Genomic DNA, 26,399 nt, shown 5'->3' on the forward strand with positions numbered 1-26,399 from the left:
CTACCAGAAATGCCTCTCAGAATTTAAAAATAAATAAATGAATGAATATATATGGGAGAGTTCAAATCCTGCCTCTGATGCTTATTATCTCTGTGATTTTGGGCAGGTCACTAAACTTCCCTGGGCCTCAGTTTCCTCATCTAGAAAAGAAGAGGGTTGGACTAATGACCTCTGAGGTCCCTTCCTAGATCGATGATGCTATATAAGAAAGCTTGTAAGTGCAAATTGAAAAGGAATAGAGGGCGGGGACCAGTTAATATAAGTATAACTAGGCCTATTGTATTTTTTTTTTTTTGTGAGTAATGTAGAAGCGTGGAAGAATTGAAGAGCACAGCATCCAACACAGGATGAGATGTGTTAAAAAAAGAAAAGACTATTCTTTGAAAATCTGATTTCTCTCCCATAACGTATTTGATTTAATCACGGCCGAGCTCTCCATACTGTGTGATATTTTTATGCCAGTGTTTATCAGCTAAGAGCTCCAGGATATCAGTGGCCAAGTCTCTAGCGAAACAAGTAGAAGGCTGCGGTGGGATTGTATAAAATCTCCATTTGTAAGAGGCTGGTGATTTTTAATGCTATGTCCCTGAGAAGAGAAATAGAATTTGTTTTACTTCTCTCTTCTGTCAGGAAGTAACCCTTCTGGCTTTGTTGTAAGTGTGGTTTGTAATAATTGTACACATCCCAGATGGCTCATGAAAGCCCTTTGAAATGCCATCTGCCAGGCGTGTGTCCAGCCGGCAGCTTGTCATTCTGCTATAAGAAAAGAGAAGGCGGGCCTTCTCTCCCCTTTCCCTCCTTATCGCCTCATTGAATGAAGCTTGGTGACATTGGTTCAGGCTGAAGGCGGTTTTCTCAGAGGGTAACTGAGCAAACATCTGAGAGTAATCCTTTCCCGAGACAACAACGTGGGAAGGTTTTGCCTGGGTAATAAGCCCTGGAGTCGTTGGGGTGGTTCCTTCCCCTCTTTCCCTGCCCTGAGCTCATGGTCAAAATACTAGAAAGGAGAATAATGTTAGCCTTGGTCTTCCTTTCCTCCTCTAAAAGCATTTTGGAAGACATTGACTGTTCTCTAGGCAGATAACTAGCTCATCCTTAATTATTCCATGGAATGCTTTTTTTGTGTTCCTATTCATTCTGTTTTATTTTTACACATTTCATTTCTTTATATTGACAGATTCTGTTTTCACACAACAGACTCTTTCCAATCAACACCCAAACAACCCCCCTTTCCAAAGGACATTCTTCAGAAATGAGTTAAACAAACTGTCTAATGGAATAATTGCAACTGATATCGTATGAGAATTTCTACATTTATAATTTACCAGTTTGTTAACAGAGCCATGTGTTAAGTGGGGGCTTTAACTTCCAAGGCGTGGTACCAGTATTGGCCACTGCGTTTGGCTAGGCAGTTCTTTGAACATTAAAACAAGTCAAAACAAAATTGTGTCTCATCATGGTACTGAGGAATGAACTCTGGCTCTGGATTCGGTCCTGGGTTCGAATGTCATCCCTGATATTTCATTACTTGTATGTGACCTTGAACAAGTCAAGTCATTTCATTGAATCTTATTTGCTGTCCCGGGGAAATGAGGGAATTAGACTAGATGGATTTTAAGGTCCAGGTAGAGATCTATGATCCTTATAATACAAACATAAGAATGACGTTGATAATAGCTGTCATCTGACTTTGCAAAGTACTTTATATGTGTTAGGACTAGGCTCATTTTACAGAAGAGGAAACCAGACTTCGTAGCAGCTATACTACTTCCTCAGTATCCTATGCCTAGTAAGTATCTAAGGAGCAGCTAAATGGTTTGGTGAACTGGACCAGAGGCAGGAGAACCGGAGTTCAAATCTGACCTCAGATACTTCCTAGATATGTGACCATGGGCAAGTCACTGTTTGCCTCAGTTTCCTTATCTGTAAAATGAACTGGAGAAGGAAATGGCAAACCACTCTGCTCTCTTTGCCAAGAAAGCCCCCAACGGGGAGATGATGAGCTGGACATAACTAATTGATAGAGCAACAAGTAACTGTCTAAGGAAAGATGTGAGCTAGAACCTTCCTAACTCCCACGTCTAGCATGCCCTGTACTACACTGCCTCTCTAGGAATAACCGACATTTACCTTTTTATTCATGTTGACGTAAAGTCTTAAGGTTTGCAAAGCAATTGACATACATCGTTTCATTTTACCCTTACAGCCACCCTCATAGGGTTATACACTTAGAGCTAGAAGGGAACTTGCAGAGACTGTAGTCCAAGTGCTCATTTTACAAATGAGGAAACTGAGGCCCCTAAAGGTGACCCTGAGGTTTCTAAATGAAATCTTGAGTCTAGATCTAGAGCTCTTTCCATATGCCATGCTTTCCCAAAAGATAATGGAACAGAGTCAGCAGCAACGTTAGTAATAGTAGTTGTAGTAGAAGTACTAGTACTGTGAGTCATATAATACATAATTAGAACAATAATATAACTTTTAACTCCATGAAGAAGAAACTCTTATTTTCCCCATTTCACATGAGGAAACAGGCTCAGAGTGGTTGAGTAAATTGCCCCAGGTCACAGAGCTGGTAAGTATCTGAGAAAGAAGTTGAACCCAGGTCTTCCTAATTCTTGGTCCCTCAATCCATCTGGTCCGGTTGGAATTAAAGGCAGAGGAGACAGTACCTGGCATTCTTGTAGTGCCTGGAGATTTTCTTCAGTGCTTTACAGACAGTGACTAGAGCATTGACTTTGGAGTCGGAGGACCTGTGTTTGACTCTCACATCTGCCAATTACTAGCTGTAGGCAAGCCATTTAAGTGCCCTAGGCCTCAGTTCCATCATCCGTAAAATAGGGAGATGAACTACATGGCCTTAGAAATTCCTTCTAACTCTAGATCTATGCTTACCAAGGATTTGAACTTAGGTCTCTCCTTATCATACTATCATCATGTCATAATAATAGCGATTAATCATATCACATTTAATAATATGTAATGCTAAATAATCATCATAATGAATTATGCCCTAATTAGTAAAATATATTAGTGCTACCAGTAAACTCTTTTATTATGCCATTCCAGAAAAATAGTTGATAATAATGGCAGAAGTCTCCTTGAGACCTAATCAGCTGGAAACTGTGCCTGTCACTGAATAAATCTTAGGGGAAAAAAAAGTTCAACAGCATTTTCTTTTTAAAACAAATGAAGAGGAGGAGGAGGAGGAGAAAGAAGAAGAAATAAAAATTAATTCTGTGTTTTATATCAACTCCAGGGTACCACACACCTTGTAGAACATATGTGGGTTAATTATTTTTACAGCTGACTTTAAGAAGGTTCATTGTGTCACCATTCCATTGCAGACTTTCAGCTCTTTCTCTTTTCTAATTAGGCTCCTGTCACTCAGATGAAGTTTGGAAATATTTTCAGTATGCAAAAATTTTCCTTGTAGGGATGATACCAATACAGGCATTCATGGTCATGGAATTTGTTTTGTAAAAGACCCTATCCCTGATCTCCAGAAAGATCTAACATATGTTGATGAACGTATTATTTTTAAAACAATTTTTTTAAAAAAATATTTTTATTATTATGAATTTAACAAACTTGATATTTTGAGCATTTCCGTTTTCAAAGAATGGGGGGGAAAGACTGCATATGAAACCATGATCAGTGTTCTTTTTTTTCCCTGTTTTTCATTTTTATTAGTTTCATTTTCATTCATCCCCATTCTTCCCAGTGAGCCACCCCTCTCCCCCAAAGAAAAAGCCTGCCTTTGTAACAAAAGAGTATGATTATGCAAAACAGAGCCATCCATTGGTCTTGTCTAAAAAGGTATGTGTGTCTTACTTTCTACTGTTAGTCCATCACCTGATCACCTCTGTGTCAAAGTAGAAGCATGTGTCAGTCTTCTGGGGTCATGACTGGTTGTTCTCTTGATTCTAGTTCTTAAGACTTTGAGAACCATTTGCTTTTACAATTTTCTTTTCATCCTGTATTTTGTCTTCCTGGTTCTTCCTACTTCACTCTGCTTCAGTTCAAGCAAGTCTTTCCTCCCAGCTTTCTCTGAATCTAACCTGACATCATGGCTTATGGTACAATCGTATTCCATTAACATATATCACATTTTATTCAGTCATTTTCCAACTCATCGGTGCCCCGCTTTTGTAGTTCTTTACTACAACATAAAGCTCTGCTTTAAATATTTTTTGTGCACATGGTTACTTTCCCCTCTTTCTTTGATCTCTTTTTTTTTGTACATATTATTCATTTCTCCAGTTTGTTTGAAGTGAAGTTTTAGATATCACTACCAGTCAAATAGCCCTTTAAGGTTTGCAAAGCACATATATTCAGAGAGAGTGCTGGGTTTATTTCTGATGTTTAAGTGTGTATCCTTGCTGATTTAAGTATGGTGTGAAAAGAATGTTGGAATACCGGGCATTTATTAAGCACTTTCTTTGTGCCAAGCATTGTGCTGAGTGCTTTATAAATATTAGCCCATTTGATTCCCACAGCAAAACCCTGGAAGGCAGATGAGATTATTATCCTTATTAATAAGGATACTGAGACAAATGGAGGTTAAGTGACTTGTCCAGGGTCACACAGTTAATAATTCTGTGTGGCTGAGGTGAAGTGGTAGAATTGGTCATGTGATTTAATAGGAAATTGACATACTAGTAGGATAGGTCATTTGAGGGAGAATCAATGTTTAAGATTCCTAGTTAAGGGTTGGAGAGGAAAACAATAAGCTGCATACTGAACTCCTTGCAAAAGGAAAGAGAATGACCTTGGATCTGAACATGGTCTATAGGATTGATAGAATGACCTTCAGAGGAGGAAAGGATGCTACAAGATGGCAGCAGAGGGTGAATGTAGCAGTGATAGCAGAGAGCCAAGAATATTTTGGCTGTCTCCTTTTAAGACTAGTGTGTTTGGGGGGAGGGGAAGGGTAAATCAAAGTACAATGCCCATGTTGGAGAAGATTTCCAGGGATGCCATGTCATCGAAGGTCATATAGGAGGTGGTGAATAACACAAGTGAGATAAGCTCCTGGCATTGACCCCAAGTCACATTATTAATTTTTTTTTATATTCTTTGCTCCCTCTGTGAACTACAGTGGGAGGTTGGGGACTAGAGCAAGGGTCTTTGTAACAATCAATCTTTATTTCTCAAAATAGACTATTGAATTCTTGAGCTCAGGGTCCGTTCTTCTGACTCCTAATGTCCTCACCAATGGGTAGCATATGCAGTGCACAATGAAATAATGTGTGTAGAGTTCAGCACGCTGACTGGCACATAGCAAGTGTCTAATAAATGCATGTTGGCTTTCTCTTCCTGTCCTTGCAGAACAGGCATCATTTAAAGATTAATAATTTTTTTTTTCCTTTTGAAATGTATCAGATGTAAACAGACATTCCATTTTCTAGCACCCAAATATGAAAGTTATTTCTAAGAACATGGTTGGAATTTGTCTAAAGGATTTTGTTTCTTAGCCTAGGTCCTTAGCTGAATGACTTTTAAAGAGAGCCTAAAAACTACTTATCTCTTGATGAGGGGAAGTGCTACCTTTAGTACCCAGAGAGAAGTAAAGACCGGCTCCTGAGAGGAGATTGCTTTTGGAGAAAAAATGTCATGTTCAGCCCTGGTTAGCCTTCATATTTAGACTCTTTGTCCCTTAAATGTGCTCTTTACAATCAGGATGACAGCTTTTCATGATGATCGGTTGGACATCCTAGCAGAGACCCTTTGTGAGAGAATTGCTGTCTGCTAGACATTTTTGTACCCAGTCTGTTCAATTTCCTTAAATTCAATCAACCAAGAATTTATTAAGCACCTACTATGGGCCAGATACTGTGCTGGATGTTGGGGATACAGTATGGTTCCTGTCCTCAAGGAGCTTATATTTGAAGGGCTTGTTGCCTTGAAAGTGTATTTGAGCAGACTTTTGTTGTTCAAAATGATAGAGATGTCAAATCTTTAGGTGCTGAACTGGTGGGTTATGTATGGATGTTGCCAAGAGTTTGAAAAGCTCATGATTCTCTGTTTTGATTACGCCTATACCTACCTACCCACATACTTACTACCCACCTCTCTCTGTCTCTCTGTCTTTCTCTGTCTCTGTCTCTGTCTCCCTCTCTCTCTCTCTCCCTCTCTCTCTCTCTCTCTCTCTCTCTCTCTCTCTCTCTCTCTCTCTCTCTCTCTCTCTCTCTCTCTCTCTCTCTCTGTCTCTCTCTCTGTGTTTCTGTTGGTCTGTCTGTCTCTCTCCTTCTGTCTGTGTGTGTGTCTTTCTGTCTCTGTCTGTCCGCCTCTCTGTCTCTCTCATTGGTACATTTCGGCAAACATCAAAAACACAGTGCTTGTATGGGTCTTTTCTTTATTGGCTTCTGTTTTCAGTGTCATGGACCCAGGAAGTAGAAGACATAGCCAATGGTGATGGTGATGGTTGGGGAAGGGAGAACCGCAATGCTGATTGAAAGTGGCTATATTTGAAAGTGTCCATGTGGGAGCTTGAGTTTGTTCATGTATCTGGGGTTGGTGGCTCTCCATTTTGAGTTGAATGATGCCATTTTATGCTTTGGTCTTTCTGCTACAGGCACAACCCGGCCTCCAAGAGAAGGAGAAGTGCCTGGGGTGGATTATAATTTTCTGACTGTCAAGGAGTTCCTGGATCTTGAACATAGTGGGACTCTCTTGGAAGTTGGCACATATGAAGGTAAGATGATCTACTAAGGGAGGAGGAGGTAGAAATGGATTATTCTTGCCTCCTCTGCACAATGACTTGCTTCTCAAGCTTTTGCTTTTCTTTATCTGTTTATACCCAATATTTCTTTCAAAATGGGGGCTTGACTGTTTTCATCAAATAGCAAAAATGCATTTAAACACCCAAAGTCACTGCATAGAACTCTCCTTGTCTTTCACAGTTTGTGATAGTTTGATTGTTGAGGAATCCATGTCTCACCACCATGTCTAACCAAAGTTCCAAATGAACTTTGAGAGCAATAGTATGGCATGATCGTTATTTGGCACTTTTTATTGTCTGATTAGCACATCGGGTGCGTGTGTGTCTCTGTGTATGTATGTATATATATATATATAGACACACACACATATATTTACATATATATGTATGTATGTATATGTATATGTTGCCTAATCAGCATCTCAGTGGTTAATGAATTAGTGGTTTGTGTTTGTGCCCACACACTTCTGTTCTAAAAATGATAGTTTATTTAGCTGATCTTATTAGCTTACTAGCCTCATTAAACAGCAAGAGGTAGGTGGAAGGAAAATCTCATTTACAGAAAGCTTTGATGGGAAACCGAGTGAAGCCAAATTATCCCCCAGGTGTGGGATAAAACTGGAAGCAGGACAACAAACAGATGAAAAAGTGGAACAATTCTGCTAAAACTCTTATCACAAAGTATTTTCTCTGACATTGACGGTGGACGTACTATATTTGGACTCAGACGTGCAAGTCTCTGATGAATGAGGAATTATAAATGGAGCAAGAGCATCAAAAAAATTGCTGTCAGACCAGACCAACTGTATACAAAAGAGATCGATGCTGGAGGCAACCCCTTTTAGAGTACTGAGGCATCCAGTGTTAATGTAGCTGAATAATGGGAGGACGCTAAATGCTTGTGGGAAAAACAAACATTATTGCTACTGAAATCAATAACTACTCAACCAATCAATAAACATTTATGAAGCTCCTCCTATGTGCCAAGAACTGAGCTAAGTGCAGGGGGTACAAAAAGAGGCAGAAGACAATCCTTAGCCCCAAGGAACTTACAGTCTAATGGAGGAGATAGTATGCAAGCAGATATCTACAAAACAAGCTACATATGTGACAAATGGAAAATAATGCAGGAAAGGCCTGGGAAGTAAGAAGAACTGGAAGAGGCTTCTGGTAGAAGTTAGGACTTAAAGAAAGTCTGGGAGGTCAGTAGTTGAAGCAAAGAAGGAAGAGTGATCCAGGCATGGGAGACCGCTAGAGAGAATGGCCCAGAGCTGAGAATTTGGAGTGTCTTGTTTGTGGAACAGCCAGGAGGCCACTGTTCCTGGATCAGAGACTACTGCTAGCCCATGTATGTTATTTTCCAAATTAGTCTACAGAATCTTTGGGAGTACAATCTACACATGGTCCAAGGGCATCTTTGATAAACATATGAGAAGAAAACAATAATTTGCCCAATAATATTCCAAAGACGACAGTCTCTTTGCAGTCACTCAATTTACAGGAAGGAGCAAAGTATATACTATTTCACTGAGTTTATAGTTTCTTGACTATAAAAAAGCATTTGATTTGATAGATCAAAATTCCACCTTAAAGGGGTTCTTCTGACAAGGGCCTTTCTTTTAGAAAGAAAGTAGAAGGTATTAAAATCGGAGAGATGAAATTAGCCCAGTCTCTGACTCCTATTCCATTCTAAAACTAGTTCACTGTCCATATTCTATGTCTTTGTAAAGAATGGTAGAGTGTAAAGAATTCTGGATTTAGAGCTAAAGTACCTGGATTCAGATCCACTTTGTCTATATTTACCTGTGTAACACTGGACAAGTCACTCTTGCTCCACTCTCTGGGTCTTAGTTCTTCATCTATAAAATGAGTGGATTGGAGTGGATGAAGTCCCTTCTAGCTCAACATACATACGATACTGTTTGCCAATGGACCAGATTATATAGGCTGCCTAGTTAACTGCATGTCATTAACTACTGTCTCCTCCCATGGGATGGAGGTGACTCCATTCCAGTCTGTTTATCTACTTCCATAACTATCTTAACATACAAGCTTCCTTGAAATTAGCATCAACATAAATAATTTTGCTTAATAGCTTTTTGCTTATTAATATCAAGAATGACAGAATAAGGAGATAGATTCTCTTACCAGACGTTTTCTGCAGGAATTGGTCAAGCAAAATTGAAAAGAAATTCCTTATAATAGGAAGAGGAAGGAAACAGACATTTGTGAAGTACCTGCTATGTACCAAGTACATAGGCTTTACAGATATAACTTCATTTTATCCTCACAGTAACCTTGGGTGCAGGTGCTATCATTATCCCCATTTTATAGTTGAGGAAAATGAGGCAGAAGGTTACAAAGCTAGTAAGTGGCTGAGGTTAGATTTGAACTCAGGACTTTCTGTCTTCAGGCCACTGAACCACTTCTAGACGTTCCCCTAGGTTCTCAGATACTTCTAAATGAGATCTACAATCACTCAAAAGAACTTATTCTAATTAACTCCTCCAGGAAAACCAAGTGGGAAAGAATGCTTGTTGTGCTTACTATGACATACTGTTGGGTCCAGGTCTATCAGTGCTTATGACTTGGATAGGTCTTGCATATTGAGAATGAGCTGGCCCCAGAATTGAAGAGGAAAACAGGTTCAATTGCATTTTAAAACTTCAGATTTTTTTTATTTGCTTTTAATGGCCGCGAGGTCTTCCATGAAACAAGTCTAGTTCTTTAATACTCACACTCTTTTGGTGATTCATATGACTGCATATCAGGGAATAGTAAGGTACATGAAGAATTAGGTTGTGGGTCACCTGTTGGGTAATGATAGACATGGTGACTATGAGTAGACTTTTGCTTATTGCTAATGAAGACGTGCACCCAAAGGGGCATAAGGAGCATTATCATGGAGATTTATGATTGGAAGAGATTTGAGGAAAACCTTTTGGGAAGAGGATGAGAGCTAAAAGACTGCTCCATTGACATCCATGCGAAGTCAAGAAAAATTAGAAGGGCTCCAAGCACTTGGGGTGGAAATCCATGAAAGATTTACAAGAAAATATGGTCAGGGATCTCATGATATAGGAATGCGAGGATGAGGTACCATTTACACCTTCACAGAGAGGACTCATTCACATTCATGACATCTGCCATTAGATAATTTGGAGGTCCTAATGGAATGATTAACCTTTGAACTAGGACTCACCATAAGTATAGCCCTTTGTTACGTTCAGCACTCATGATGTGCTAATTACACCTATTTCAGATTGTGGTCATCTGTTATTTAATAATTCTGATTCTTCTAATTTAGTTGGTCTTAGTGGGAAAAAAATGCACCCGAATGCCTGCTGTCTACTCCTTGATTGTTAATGGACATCGGTGTCTGGTTGAATTTAGCCCACACATTGTTTGTCATCTTTTAAGCATACCCTCCCAAGACGCAAGAACAAGTATTGACTTTGTGGTCTGTGCGTATTAAGAGGCTAGAGAATTGTCTCATAGAGGCTGGTCCTAGAATAGCTAAAGCAAACATTATTCCTGATGCTGGATGATGGGGTGAAAGAAGGAAAGGAATGGACTGTGTGCACTGAAGAGATATTTCTTCATCTTAACTTCTCTCAGGCTCAGTCTCAGTGAAACCAAACAATCAGTGTGACTGGGAACAAAGAGGTGGCAAAAGATAATGAAATTTACCCAAATCTAGGCACCATACTCAACTCAGAGGCTTACTACTGGCAGGGCCAGGCAGTCAAAAGACAAAAAAAAAAAAATCCCTTTTGTCAATTAGTATAGTTTGGTCTTTCCAATTTACTGCTGTCCTTTTAGTGTTAACTGGGGCTAGGAGTCCCCTCAAAGTAAAAGCTCCCCATGTTAGAGTCTTTTGATTCTCACATCAATTTCATCTGCCTTGAGGGAGACTGGAAGTGAAACGTCTTGGATTCTCATGATGTGAACCTGTATGAGAATACCCCACAACAGTGTGCATTAAGCGCCTGGTGTAGAACAATACAGAAGCTTTTTTTTTTTTTTTCCGAAACAAAGACTTGTTGTATAATGCTGAATAATTGGATTTTCCAAGACTGTTGGATGATAATGTTGTTTCAGATTCTTGCAGTTACGTTTGTTTTCCCTTGTCGAGGTAATAAGCCTTTTCTGTGCACAAGGTTGAATGAATGTCATTTTTTTTGTCTGCTCCTGACTGCATAATGTTCTAGTTTTGGGTCTTGGAGTCAAGTGTTTTCCCTTAGCACTGAAAATATTTTAGATCTCTTACGGGCTAAAGCAAAGCTTTGAATTGGGAAGGTTAGCCTGAAAAAGGGTCCCAGTGTTTAGTAATTGAGTTTTTATTTAATATCAGAACCAGTCCTTGGAATAATGCTGGGCCAGGTAATCCAAGAAGCCCTTTCTGAAGGAGCTGTTGCTCATTACCTCCTGATTCTTTGACCTACCCTTGCGTCTCTTGCTCACACTAAAGAAAGCACCTGCATCTTTTTAGTTTCCTTCTCCTCCTATCTGCTTTGAAGAGGGAGCACACTTGTTATAGTGGTTGTTGTCATGGAGATCTTCACATCTGTCCTCGGAGGCTTACGACCCCTATCACCTTGAGCATTGCTTTCAGTTCTCTGAGCCTCAGTTTTCTCATCTGTAAAACATTGATAGTAAGACCTACAGAACCTGTGTTGCCAGGATTTTGAGAAGCTCAGATAAGATAATGTTTGCAAAGCTTTTGCAAACCTAAGAGAACTGGATTTTTGGTGCATATTTTTATGCTGGACATCAAAGAAAAATAGGATTGTACACAGAACCTACAGGTCTCTGTTTTATACAACTTAATTTTTTTAAATATAAATATAAATTCAACCTGTAGCTTTCAAAGCTGACTTTTCTTGTCTGTCCTCATTCTTAGAGATTGATGTGGGATGAACCTTTTGATTTCATTGGTATAGCGAACTCTGGGTAAAGTAATACAGGTCAGCACATCCTCTGCACTTGAGTTTTCAGGAGTTGTCTGGTCACACAGGCCATATGAGTCAGTGGTGAGACTGGAACATAGTCCTTGGTGACTCTGAGGTTGGTTTTCTCTTGATAATACTCAACCATCCCTCTGCCTGGTTTTTCTCATCTTCTTTCTTCATTAATCTAGGCCTGTGTTGCTAGTAAAGGCATAGTAAAATTAAGATCTGTAATTAAATATCTTTTATCTGTGATCTCCCAGGAACAGAAAGAGCTTGGGGAATTGGAATCCACAAAAAATCCAGAAATTATTAGAATCTAGGGAATATGTCCTCTTCAGCCTCTTCTTTCATGACCACCTCAACAGAGCTACATGTGTGCATCCCCTCCCCACTCATGACAATTACTTATATCTTCTCCTCTGAATGTGTATTCCATGAAGACAGGGAGAGTTTCTTTTTTTTTCTTTTATACCACCAGAATCTACCACATAGTAAGCAATGAATAAATGTTCCTTTATGTCCTGATGACTTCTGAATGTTCACTTCCAGAGAGGACTATTCTCACTCCTGTATTATGTGTTGTATCCAGCATGATCTAATAGTCTTGAGGAAGGCCTGCCTCAGGGCCAGGAAGACCTGGATTCAAGTCTTTCCCTCTGATACATACTGGTTGTGTAACCCTAGACAAGTCACTAACCTCTCGGTACCCCGGACAGCTGTCTAAGCCTAGAATTCACTGAGCCTTGCAGACCTGCAGTGGTGGAAGGAGCTTCTTCATTAGCAATCTGAGGTGACTCTCTCTCTCTCATTGGTGGTTCTTATGCAGAATAAGATAGTATGAAAACCAGAGAGTCCTTATAACCACCTCTCCAAATGTCAGTCTCCTAGAACATGAAGGGGCCTTAGCATCGTTTCTTTCTTTTTTTAAAAATAGGGTTCAAAACAAAGATCCAGAGAGTCTGGGAAAGTGAACTGAAATCATGCAGAATTGGGACTCCCACTGCCGGTTTCCTAACTCCCCATGTAGTGTCCTATAATGCACTATCCCATACTTTTCTCTGCTTTTCCCCATAACTGGAGTCTGGCAATTTCTTTCTTTGAAGTCCTTTCCAAAGCCTAAGACCACCATTTCTCAGAAGGGCCTCCAACAGGTCAGGACCACCCTGTATTTTGCCCTGCAGGCTGACCCCATCCTGTGAGGCCTTGGGGTACTGTGGGGATGAATCAGCAGCTGGGTTTTCTGCTTTGCCCTTTGGCCATTTGACAAAACCAGATTAAGTCATTGCCATGGAAAGATTTTAGGAGACTCCAAATAACATTCTGTGTTCCAGTATCCCCTCCTTTGCAATGAGTGATCAGAGAGCTGAAGCTTGAATTGTAGAGGTCATCTTGTCCAGCCCCCTGGCATCTATAAAATGATACCTAGGTATCTTCTGGCTTATTGTTCTGTGGTTCTGGTGGTTGAGGAGCTGAGGCTTTAGAAGGTTCTGTGGGCTCTTTCTATATTCTACAGGTAGGGAAACTGAGGCCAGGAGTGGTCACACATCTTGTCATTAACAGAGATGGCATTTGGACCACTGCCTGGTGATTCCAGTCCACTTCTCTTTTCCATGACCAGTTTCTTATTTGTTTCTTCTTTCTCCGATCAGCTGAGCCACCCCCTTCTTCATCTTCTGATTCTTTATGCAGGCTGCTGGGTCTCAGCTCTGGAGCACTAGACGGGGAGAGAAGGAGTTTTCAACGGATGAGATAGACCATGAGGCCAGTTCAAAGCAGGCCTATTTTACAAATAACTGTGGGGTAGACTGATTTTGTAGACACTGCATTTGAAAGCCCTTCCTCTCTCCATGGAGGAACCCAGGCTGCATAGTGTTTCTGGTGGGAATTACGGCAGACATATTATTTAGGAGTGAGTTATTAAATGATACCATGAATTTTCTTCTGGAAGGGCTAGGCTGTACCCCTCACAACTAAGGTCGCACTTTGATGGTAACAAAGACAAAGAAAAAAGGTGAATAGTATCTGGTAGGGAAGTTCCCATTTTTCATCACAGAAGACCTAGCCAGATGTCCCCCATCCTGTTACCAACACATTTGGAGACGTGTTCCTTGGCAGACCCTGGTTACCCACTTGATGTGATAAGTTCTGCTGGCAAAACCAGAGGGACTAAAGACCTTGTTGGTATGCACTGATAATGAAGCAGCCAACTGGCAAATATCACTCAATCTGCTTATCCCTTCCTCACATGAATGTGTATGTCTGTGTAAGATTCTCCAAAGTGATTCCTGATGCATATGTTTTAGAAACAGAACCATCCATTAGTTTTATCATGCATATGACCCATCCTCCGTGCCCTCCATTCCCCATCTCCACTCTGGACTGAAATTTCATCAGTGTAGGGGACTTCTGGTATGGAACATACTAATCTGTGGAGACTGGTAATTTAGCTGTACCCTATAAAGCTACCTGGGGCAATGAAGTTTTTATTAGCGTATGACCCCAGGCCTCAGAGGGACTGGCCTGGGGTCATATGCTAATAAAAACCTGAGGCACAATTTCTACTCAGGTGTCTTTGTTTCATTAATGATATCTGTTTCTCCAGCACCAATCACAGTATCTGTCCCACAGTATATGCTTAAATACTCATGAATTGTTGATTAATTCCAGACTTCATAACTGGCCCTTTCTCCAACAACCCACCTTGTCCCATCATCAGTGGCCATTGTCCTCTTAGAACTTACAAACTGAGGCAGACAATCCAGACAAAGACACCAAAGAAATGAAGCTAAGTGCTGATGGGAGACATGTGAGTTAATTAGAATAGTGCAAGCACGCCATTTAGAGTCATTTCTTAATATCATAGCCTTAAATACTTCTGAGATCATTGAATGCAGCAGTTCTGAACTTTTTTGATGTCTTGGACCCCTTGAGCAATCTGGTGAAGCTAGGGTCCCCTTCTCAGAATAATGTTTTTAATGCATAAAATGCATAGGTTTACAAAGTCAAGTCAAAAAGCATTCATTAAGCTCCTTCTGTATGCTAGAAACTGTGCTAAGCACTGGGAATTTTAAGAAAGGGAAAACATCATTCCCAATTGATAAATAGTCAAAGGATATGAACAGGCAATTTTCAGAGGAAGAAAATAAAGCTATCTATAATCATATGAAAAAATGCTCTAAATCACTATTGATTAGAGAGATGCAAATCAAAACAACTCTGAGGTACCACATCATACCTATCAGATTGGCTAACATGACAAAACAGGAAGATGATAAATGTTGGAGAAGATGTGGGAGAGTTGGAACACTAATTCATTGTTGGTGGAGCTGTGAGCAGATCCAGCCATTCTGGAGAACAATTTGATACTATGACCAAAAGGCTACAAAAATATGCATACCCTTTGACCCAGGAATACCGCTTCTAGGACTGTATCCCCAAGAGATCATAAAAAATGGGAAAGGGTCCCACATGGACAAAAATATTTATAGCAGCTCTCTTTGTGGTGGCCAAAGACTGGAAATCAAGGGAATGCCCATCAATTGGAGAATGGCTGAATAAATTATGGTATATGAATGTAATGGAGTACTATTGTGCTATAAGAAATGATGAACAAGAAGACTTCAGAGAGGTCTGGAAAGACTTATATGATCTGATGCTGAATGAAAGGAGCAGAACCAGGAGAACTTTGTGCACAGCAACGACCACAGTGTGCGAGGATTTTTTCGGGTAGACTTAGAACTTCATTGCAATGCAAGGACTTAAAATATTCCCAATGGACTCTTGAGGCAAAACACCTTCCACATTAGAGAAAGAACTATGGGATTTGGTCGCAGAATATAGCAGATCATTTTCTTTCATGTTACGTTTTGGTTTGTTTTATGATTTCTCCCATTCATTTTAGTTCTTCTATGCAACATGACTAAGGTGAAAATGTAAAAATAAAATAAAAAAGAAAGGAGAAACAAAAAAACAAACAAAAAAACCCATTCTCCAGGAGTTCACAGTCTAATGGGGGAGGCAGCATATAACCAATTATGTGAAACAAAATGTATACAGAATAAAATAAAGATAATCTCAGAGGGAAGGCATTGAGATTAAAGAGGATTTGGAAAGACTTTTTGCAGAAAGTGGAACCTTAGCGGAGACAACTATATTGAAGCAAAGGAAACCCATTATATTGGAATATAGTTATCAAAATATTAAGAAAAAAGTTCATGGATCCCCATCCTTTGTGGGAGTTTTTTGTACCTTCTGGGGGCCTAAGTCAGCGCCTGCCACAGAAGAGAGCTTCATAGATACTAATGGAATTGATGTTAACATTGATGAGCCTTGTCTAGCTATCCCTCCCCACCAGAATATTACAACACTTGATTTTCCTTTTTTACTTCAATAGACTTTCACTGTCTCACTAACTGAGTCATCCCTTCTATTGCCGGTCTGTTAGGAGCATAGAGATCAGATTCCCCATCGCTTCTGATCTAATTCATTTTCCAGGTGAAACAACAGATCCGTGGAAGTTTCAGCCATGAAGTTTGTCAAGGTGGGATTTGAATCCAGGACCTATGACTCAATATTAATTGAGTCATGGCCACCTCATTTGAAGGGGAAAACCAGTATTTGAAACCACATCCTCTAATTCCAAATTCAACACTTTTTCAGCAAAAGGTTGGTGAGTGAGGAGAGAATCATGGGACTTGGGCTGAAGATTTAGTGTGGAGTGTAAGAGAGACGCAGTGATGGTTTAGCTCCAAAGCAGCTCATCACATTGACTGATTGGGGAGCAATTGCTGTGAGTTAGGTTATTACAAAGAAAAGACTGGCCATGCAGTATTGGCAGTTTTGAGTGCACATCTGGAGTCTGATATAAAAGGGAAATAGTTGCATCCATCCCCTGGCTAAATATTCTTGGTGACCCTGGCCAGCTTGATCTCAGAGCTCATGAGAAGAGACAAGCACAGGAAGGATTTCCAATATTTTTTGGCTGTTATGGTCCATTGGTCTTACAACCTGTCCATTCCATTGATAAGTTATTCTACCATGCTATTAGAAACATCGAGGAACAAGGAATGGAAAGTAAACACTTATCCCAGAAAGAAAATTTCTCAGTATTTTACCTTTTCCAGGTATCAGCTGATACCATGAATCCCTGTACAGATTGATAGCATAGCTCTTCAGAAAGCAACTTTTTAATATTGATTAATATTGAATCATAGGTCCTAGATTCAAATCCTTCCTTGACAAGTCCTTTCCCTTTCCTCAGTTTTGTCATTTCTAAAATGTGGAAGGGTTGGATTCATTAGGCTTCAGTCCCTTCCAGCTGTAAATCTGTGATGCTGTAATCTTGAGCACAAATACAAATAAAAACAAATCGTTAAATCCAGAGGAGGGCATGAGGAATCAGGAGCCCTCATCCATCACGTGTGCATTCCATCAGGAGCATGAGAGTCAAGTGCATTCCCTTGGAAGCACAGCCAGTTCCTGTCAGAAGTGGAACTTGAACCCAGATCTTCCCAACTCCAGGGTCAGAAGATTATGATTGATGTTATATTAGTTTCTTATTGATTTACAGTTAATTCATTTTTGTCCTAGGACTGCTTAAGTCATGGTTCTTTATCTCTGAACTTAGTTCAGAGTTCAGGGGCCTTTAATAGGTTAAGTTTAAAATTCTGGCTTTCCAGAATTTCCTAAAGGAATTTAAGTGACCTGGGAGAATATGTGTGACCAGGAAGGGAGTTTGGCCTTGGTATCTTTACTCCACTGAGCTATCTATCCTTCAAGGATGTTTGGTTTCCTGTCCAGAAACTTGGGCTGCTATCTCACAGCTAGACCCAAACAAAGAGCACTTCTTAGTCTCATGCAAGAAGAAAGGAGGTTGTAGGTAACCCCCATTACCAAATTTCCAACCAATCATGTTGCCTTTGTTTCTATTTTCTCTCTGTTCTTTTTTCTGTATTCTCCAAAGCCTACATAAGGGGAACTGTCCTTTTGCTTAAGGTCTTGATTCATTCATTGGAAGTAGCACGCCCCTGCTAATAAACGTGCTCTTGCTTGGAGACCTGCCTCAGTTTACCTTTTTTGTTATAATTCAGTCATGGCAAAAGCCAACCATTTCATTTCATTTGTGTTTTTGCACCCCCTGTGTACTTAATTCAGTGCCTGCCACAGAGGATAGACTTTAACTATCTCACTAACCACTTCTATTGCTGGCCTGTTAGGAGCATGGAGATCAGATTCCCCAACCTTTTGTCATGAGCACGTTGATATGGACCAAAACAGAAGCAACAGGTCAGGGATTCAGCCTTGAACCCACCAGCCTAGACCTTCTCTTCTCTTTTGCCTTTCCTAGTCAGAGAAGAAGGTGAATTTGTTCCATTTCCTTCAGCATAGGGCTTTCCCATTTGTTCAAAGGCAGATTATTAGAGTACTTTAATTTAATTGTTTGCATTTAGTTTTATAGAATTGCAATCATAGCCATATGGTGAGGGACATACAAAAAAACCATGAGGGAGTCTCCTAACAGTGGTTAATGGGAGGCCTTGGATGCCGCCCACATTGTACCCTGTTCAGGCTTGTATTTTGGAGCTGTCATAGCTCAGGGCCCTGGGTTTGCCTGGTCATAGTAAGCAGATCATCCTTGCTGCCCAGGGAAGTAGGCATTGACAGAGAGACATGAAGGATGTGCCCCTTGTGCACCAATGACCCTGCCTAAGAAACTCAATGAACACCGGAGTTGGAAAATAGCCCAAATATTATCCAATTTCTCTTATAAATAAATGCTACCCATTAATGTTAGGTCAGATAAATTCCTAGGGGAGGGATAGACCCTAAAAGCCCTGTTCTATTTCTTATAAATGACTGAAAAGAAGCATTCAAGTTATTGATTTTTTTTTGTCAGTCAGCAAGGGTTTATTATATTACTGTGTGCTTGGCACTGTGCTGGGTACCAAGAATACAAAAAAAAAGACAAAAACAGACAATGCCACCAAATAGGTCACCAACAATAATGTTGTATGTAAGATCCAGACACAGGGTATATAGGAGGTGATCTTGGAGGCGATGCACTAGCATTGAGAGGGGTACCTGGGGGAAAGCCACTAGCAGGAAATGGGATTCTAGTCTAGACTTGAAGGAAGCCATGGAAATCAGGAGGCAAAGGTGAAGAGCGAGAGTATTCCAGGCATGGGGCCTGGCCAGAGAGAATTTGACAGAGTTGGGAGATGCAGTATTGTCTGCAAGGCCCATCAAGCATGCCAATGTCACTTTATTGTATTTAGAAGGGAGTGAAAATGTAGATGGACTGAAAATGATGTACAAATTTGATCCTGGAGGCCATAGGGAGTCCCTGTACTTTATTATTCACTTTGACAGGTGGAGCAGAGAAGGGACTGGTTTCAAGAGACTTGAGGCTGAGAGACCAATCAAAGAAAGAAATCTTTTTCTATATGACTCAGAATCCCTATGTTTTCTTCTTGTAGCCCCAAACTCATTTCGGCAAGGGCTACTTAAGTGCCTGTGTACTTAAACATGCATCCCCAGGCAGTTGCTGATCCAAGTGCAGTTGCAACCAGGGGATTCCCACTAATGGCGGCCAGATATGATGGCCAGCAAACTGAAGCTGGAGTCAAGAAGCCCTCAATAGAATCCCCTGTTGGATACTTACTTGGCATGTGGCCATGCCCAGTTTGCCTGTAAAATTTCCTATCACTTTCCTGGAAAATGGGCATAAAGATACCTGCAGTTCCCTACCTCCACAAGACTATTGTGAGGTCCAAGTGAGCTAATGTTTGCAAAGTTCATTGCAGTCCTAAAGCCCTCTACACATATCAGCTATTATTATTTATGAAGCCCTTTCTTTTTCCATCTTGCTGGTAAATTGGGTAATAGAATGGAATCTAACCTTTCTAAAGCTCAGTTTTCTCATCTGGGAACATATGTAGCCCCTATCTGCCTCATGGGGTGGTCGAGTTCCTGGGATGGGAAAGGATATAAAATTTTTAAAAACTCTATTAGTATGTATAGAGGACTAGGGCTAGGCCCCAGTCCTGTGACTTCCTTGCTATAAGGATCTCCCAGGTGAGGAAAATCCCTCTCCCAATGCATGTTGCTACCTTCTTTCAATTTATAGGCCTAGAATTTGCCCAGAGGTCTAAGACTGACTTACCTTGGGTCATATAGCCAGGGTAGGTCAGAAGCAGGATCTGAACTCAGGTCTTCCTGACCTCATGGCTAACTCTCTGCCCACTCTGACACATCTAAAAGGGAAACAATCTAATTAACGTTCCCCTCTCTCTAATAGAAATCAGTTCCGCTCCTTTCCACCAGGCAAGTACCCATAGTGTTCCATCTTGCAATGAAATAAGGATTGTGGTTTCTCCTTCCTTTTGTGTAGAGCCATACACAGGAGCCACTGATAACTCAGCCTGTTGCTTGCCTTTTGTTTTATCATGTTTTGGTGCCAATTAATTCTCACAAAGAAATCCCCGAGCACATAGCATCATGAGACACATTCTCTCCTCTCAGTCCCCACAAGCATCACATGCCAAGTTGCCAAAAGGCATGAAGTTTTAGGACTTACATCTTGGGACGCTGAGTAATGTATGACCAACTTTCAGGGAACATTTGGGAAGGGATATTTAGATTATGAGCTGAGAGGAGGTTTAGAGACCATCAATCAAATCCTGTTCCCTCATTTTATAGAGGAAACTGGGGCACATAGAGGGTGTCTAAGGCACGATCTGAACTCAGGGCTTCCTAGTCCAGAACCTCATCCACCAAGCTACTTAGCTGCCTCTCAGATTCACTTTGGTTTGATCCAATTTTTAAAATTCAGACCTGGATTTTGTGATTTCATCTGTTTGAGGAGCTCCCAGTGTGCAAACTCTGTCCACAAATGCAGATTGTCAACTGTGCTGTAACATCCAGTCTTAGGCAATGGTCTGAGGCACCAAGAGGTTACCAGCGAAACCCAGCCTTTTGTGGTTCAGAGATAGGATGTGACTCTTGGTCTTCCTGACTCAGAGGCTAGCTTCTCTCTCCTATTTCCTGCTGCTTTTTTATTGGAATATCAAAAATATAGATTTATGGGATAAATATGAGGAAAGACTATGTTGGGTCTGTGGGGTTTGGTTTTCCTTCTTTTTCTTTGCTGGATGAAGAACTCTGCTTACTTTTCTCAGGGCAGTTCCCTTATGGAATATGAAGGCTAGTGATCAAAGGATGGCCCAGCTTTTGGTTCTGCTGAACCTTCAAGGCCCAAAGGTGTTTGGGAATTCTGCTCACATCAGTTCAGTTCAGTCCAATAAGCATCTAGACAAAGTCTGCAGCATGTGAGAACTGTCAAACAAAGAAGTACGAAATCTTAGAGCGTCCTGAGTTGGGAGGCAGGTAACACAGATTCAGGGAAAGGAAGAGGAAACAAGGGAATAAGTATTTGTGAAGTGCCTGGCACTGTGCTAAAGGGCTTCACAAACAGTATCTCATTTAATCCTCACAGCCCTGGGAGTAGATGCTCTTATTTTCCCTGTTTTACAGTTGAGGAAACTGAGGCAGTTAAAGGTTATGATTTGCCCACTATCTGAGGTCAGATTCAAATTTGGTTCTTGCTGAGGCCAGGCCCAGAACTCTCTCCACTGAATTACCTAGCTGCCTCGACTTTTTTACATTGGTAAGTAAAGATCAGATAAATACCAAGTAGGTGCAAGCAGAGTGTGTGTGTGTGTGTGTGTGTGTGTGTGTGTGTGTGTGTGTGTGTGTGTGTGTGTGTGTGTGTGTGTGTGTGTGTACACACCATTGCCATTTTCAGGGTGAAAATCACCTCACCTTTAAAAAAAGAAAGAAAGGGAAGGGAAAATACTTTTTCACTTGAAAAAGGACTTTTTGGGATACTATAAAAAAGTGAGTTATGGGTTTTTTTATTTCCACAAGTTTTCTTTCTCCTTCTTTTAACCAGATCATGAATCCCACTACTTCCAAAGGGCCACCATTGGTATCCACTGCTATCTTTGTACTTATCATTGATCTCAATCTATTTTTCTTAATATGGGAAACACCAGTACAGGGTTTTACATAATTATTTTGTCTCTAAAAGTTATTCCCCTCAACAAGGCCAATCCAACAAACATTTATTAATTGTTCAGAATGACTAGAGCCTCTGGTGTAAGGGTTTGCTGACCCTTTTCAGGGCTGCTGATCCATCTTTGGTATTCGCCTGATTCACTCAACTCTCACCTGTGGCTCTAAGAATCTGTAGCATGCATAGCAGTCACACCCCAATAAATCCCTGCAGAGGGACTAAATCAGGTAAAGGGCAACTGCCAGGCTTCAAAACATTGAGAGTTGCGGGGATTTCTGTCCCGAGCATGTGAACACTTTCCCTGTCAGAATGGAACAATTTGTTCCAGTGGCCATGAAGGCAGCTGAAGGAAGGCTTAGGGCTTAGATAGTCATCGAAGATGCCACCAAGGTCATCTACCATATCCCAGGTCATCGCCACTCATCCTGACTTTTGTCCTTCCACTGGACTTTGATGACTCTGGAAACAAAGAGTAAGGCCGACTATTTTGTCCAGCTCGGGCTCACTTAAATCCAATTCATGTAGAAGTCAAGATATCTCCCATGATCTCACCGGTCCTCTTCGAAAAAGGACAAGAAATAATTAGGTGCCTTCTGGCTATTTGGCATTAGAATACAAAGTCTAAATGAAAACAATCCTTCTTCTCAAAGAATTTATATTCTACTTACTGGTTGACCCAGATGTAATAAGCCCCATGTGACTAATTATGACATTATTTTATCTGATTAATCTTGAAAATGGGCATAATAATACCTATTTTATAGGGTTAGTGTGAGGTTAAGTGAGATAATCCACACAAACACCATAAATGTTAGCTATTATTAATTTAATAGTCTCACTTTCTTGACTTTATCCAAGAATACTAATTTCTTGTACCTCAAGGGATTGGTGGTTCCCATTAATATTCGTCACCAGTTCATTGGATAGCAATTTCAGCTGTCCAGCAGGTTGAACAACCTGTGAATTAAGCTAAGTAAATAGCATAATAATGCTATTTTGTACTTAACCCCCTTCAAAGGGAAATGATTATATTCAAGTTAAGTACGGACCTGCTTCAGACTACCAAACCATATAATGGATCTCTTTGCTAGAACGCACTTTCTCATATATCACTAGGGGCATATAAACACTGTCAGGATTCTGATAGTTTCATTGAATATTGTTATTCTTTTGAACTAAAGTCTTTGGATCAAAGTTTCATGTGGGAGTCAGTCAGATTTCTGGCCAATTAACCAGTGAAATGAATTAATCAGAGATCCCAACCATGACCCAATTGGGGTCCCAGAAATCAGCATGTCTTTTTGTGAATAGGGTAACCAGGCATAAAATTATACACCACAGTTGTAAGATTCAAATCTAGCTGAGCACATCCTGAAGCCCAGGACATTCATTGCCATAGTTTTAGACCTTTTTCAAGAGCTCAAATTAATTTACTATGTCATGATTTGCTATTAGTCGTGCTATTAGACCCCTTTCCTATTAAATAGGTGATTTGGGGATAAATGGAAGTCAGGAATGCAGTGTGCTCACATCCATCTTTCCTGATGCCCCTGCTTCATCTGACACTGTTTACTCCTGACTCCTGAGTGCTGTCTTCTTTAGGGGTCTTTTGAATCTTCTTTCACCTAGGTGAGTGCTGCTTCTCAGTCTCCTTTACTGGATCATCATCCATGGGGCTCATACTCCTTAGCCTTGGGTATGTATAGCCCAAGATTCTGCCTTGGGTCCAATAGGGACAAGATAGGGGAGAGACAGACCACATTTTCTCTGAAAAAAAGATCTCGAGGTTTTGATGGACCACATGTTCAATATAGGTTGCTAGTATATTGCGCAACCAAAAAAGCTTCCAGTAAAAAGGGGATGAGAGTCCCATTGTGCTCTACCCTAGTCACATCTCATCTGCAGTATTGTGTTGGGTTCTGAGTATCTCACCTTAGAGATAGCATTGATAAACTAGAGAAAAAGGCATTCAGAATGCTGAGGAGCCTTGAATCCTTCCTTGCTAATATGGATCATTGAAGGAGCTGGGGTGTTTAGTCTTGACAATAACAACAGCCAATATTTATCCATAGCTTACCACTCTACAAATGATTGTTTCCTTTGAAGAGAAGACCAGGCTAGCTTTCTGGAATGGGATAGCTATCTTCAGGTATTTGATGGGCTGTCATATACAGGAATAGGCTTTGAGGACAGAAGCAGAAGCCATGAGTAAAAGTTGCAAAGGGACCAATTTAGGCTTCATGTCAAAAAAAATCTTCCCAGTGATGAAAGCTGTCCAGAAGTGGAATGGACCACCTGGAAAGTTGGTCGGTCTCCCTTCCTTCCAGGTCGTCAGATGGCAACTGGGTAATAATAGCTGGCATTTATACAGCTTTTTTTTTTTCAAAGATTTGTAGAGGACCTTACAAATACTGCATTTTATCCTCAAAACCTTGTGAGGCAGGTACTATTATTAGCCCCATTTTACAGATGAGGTAAATTAGATTGAAAGGGGTTCAGTGTACTTGCCACAGGTCACACAGCTAGTAAGAGTCTGAAGCTAGAGTTTGAACTCAGGTCTTCTTGACTCCAAGTGCGCCATTCACTGTGCCACCTTGCTGCCATCTCCCAGATGACCTAGATGGATGATTGCTTATCGGGGATGTTATGTATGCCAGGGCTTCCTTTTGTGTAGATGTTTTGTGTAGATGTGTTGAATCTAGACCAGTGGTTGCTGAGGTCTCTTGTAACTCCAGAATTCTGTGATTCTATCCTGAAATGCCACTAGGCTAGGATACATTTTTGGACAAACTCCTCTGTTTGGCATTCCAAACCTTTTGCGACCTGGCACCAGCTAATTTTTTCAGACTCATCAGACTTCCCCCCCTTCCAGCCCTCCCTAGAAGGACAGACAAGCTATGTTTGTGTTTATACATACCCGCACATACACACACACACACACTCACATACACTCACACACGTACAACCCCCACTCTGGCCATCTTGGTGCCTTTTCATTGGCTGGCCGCCATGCCTGGAATATATTCTTTCCTTCCTTACCTGTGCCTCTCAAAATTCCTTGTTTTCTTCAGGACTCAATCAAAATATCCCTTTCTACACAAAGCCTTTCCTGCTCCCTCAAGGGAGAGTGCCACCTCTCCCCAAATTCCCTTGTATTTCTTTTGTACATACATACTGTATCCATATTGTTAATTCCCAATAGAATATCAGCTTTTGGAGGGCAAGGAATATTTCATTTTTTAAAAAAAATCATTGTATCCCCAAGCATTATAAAGTGCCTGCCACATAACAAGTACTTATTTATGATCGATTCATTCTCTGTTGTGGCCTCTGATGTATCCTATAGATCTCAAGGTCAGTGACAGACACTCCTAACTTTTTGTCACAGAATCACACAATCTTAGAGTCTTCAGGGACCTTTGATGCTACCTAGTTCAAGTAACACTGAATAGACATCTCTACAATATTACTGACATGATCTTGGAACTTATGCTTAGGGATTTCTGTGGGGGAGGGGGGGACTACCTTCTCCCAATGCCATCCGTTCCATTTTTGGATAACTCAAATTGTTAAAGGAGCATGTAGCCCTACAGGCTGAAAAAATCCTTTTCCAGGCTTATTTCTTTCCTTTATATTCTGTATTCATTATTCTTTGTGCAAAACATCTTCTTTTTTAATGATCAAGCCAATTTATTCAATCTCCTATAATTTCTAAAATGTTTCCACCATTTCATAATTGTTATGCACAGAACCCTCCATTAACTTTGACTTTTTACGTATCTTTAAAAAACACACCTTTAAATCTCTGCTCCATTTAGAATTTATTGTGCTGTATGAACAGAGATGTGGATGTAATCTCATTTTTCTCCATGCTTTAATATATAGTGACAATGATGAGAGGCTCAGATGATCTGAGCACCTTCAGAGGTGTTTTTCACCCCCTAGGTCAGCAGCTAGATAGCCCAGTAGACAGAGCACTGGACCTGGAGTAAGGAAGACTCATCTTCCTGAGTTCATATCTGACCTCAGATGCTTATTAGCTGGGTGACCCAGCACAAGTCATTGAACCCTCTTTGCCTCAGTTTCCTTATCTGTAAAATGAGCTGGAAAAGGAACTGGCAAATGGCTCCAGTTTCTCTGCCAAGAAAAACCCAAATGGGGTCACAAAGAGTCAGCCATGACTAAAAAAAATTGACTCAACAGAAACACCCAAAGGAGAGCAGTCAACGACTTCTTAATTTGCCTTAATGATGATTTCATCTTCCACATGTTCTCCTCAGGAGAAACTAGTAGCTAGAGTTGAGAATTGTGGGGATCTTGGGAGGAAGCACTCACTGCCTCTTAGAATTACTGATAGAGTTTTTCATTTATAAATTATTAGTCTCAACTCTTATATCCTATAAACTTTCACTTCAAAGCCAATACTGAGGCCTACAAACTTTGTGCAGACTAGCCAGTGTGATAGACCTGTTCTGGAAACATACATTAATAATAACATGAGGAAATCAATTGATAGTTTCAAGAAATTGTGTAGTTTGCCAAGTTGAAGTCCTAATTAATTAGAATTTTATGTTAATCCAAGCACATGCTTACCTGATTTTTATTTAAGGCTTAAGAGTCTTCTCCCAGAGTCTATGGTGCTTGAACATCT

General features: G+C 40.5%; 1 protein-coding gene across 24 annotated transcripts in view; it reads left to right on the forward strand.

Annotated features, from left to right (window-relative positions):
* Positions 1-26,399, forward strand: part of MAGI1 (membrane associated guanylate kinase, WW and PDZ domain containing 1) — a 703,366-nt gene that overhangs the window by 540,018 nt on the left and 136,949 nt on the right. For all 24 annotated transcript variants that reach the window (XM_072598734.1, XM_072598737.1, XM_072598738.1 and 21 more), the window contains one exon: positions 6,578-6,697. In XM_072598734.1, the coding sequence (XP_072454835.1) occupies positions 6,578-6,697 (120 nt within the window). The remainder of the gene's footprint in view (positions 1-6,577; positions 6,698-26,399) is intronic.

The sequence above is a fragment of the Notamacropus eugenii genome, chromosome 3, assembly GCF_028372415.1.
Source record: "Notamacropus eugenii isolate mMacEug1 chromosome 3, mMacEug1.pri_v2, whole genome shotgun sequence".
Classification (NCBI taxonomy): Eukaryota; Metazoa; Chordata; class Mammalia; order Diprotodontia; family Macropodidae; genus Notamacropus; species Notamacropus eugenii.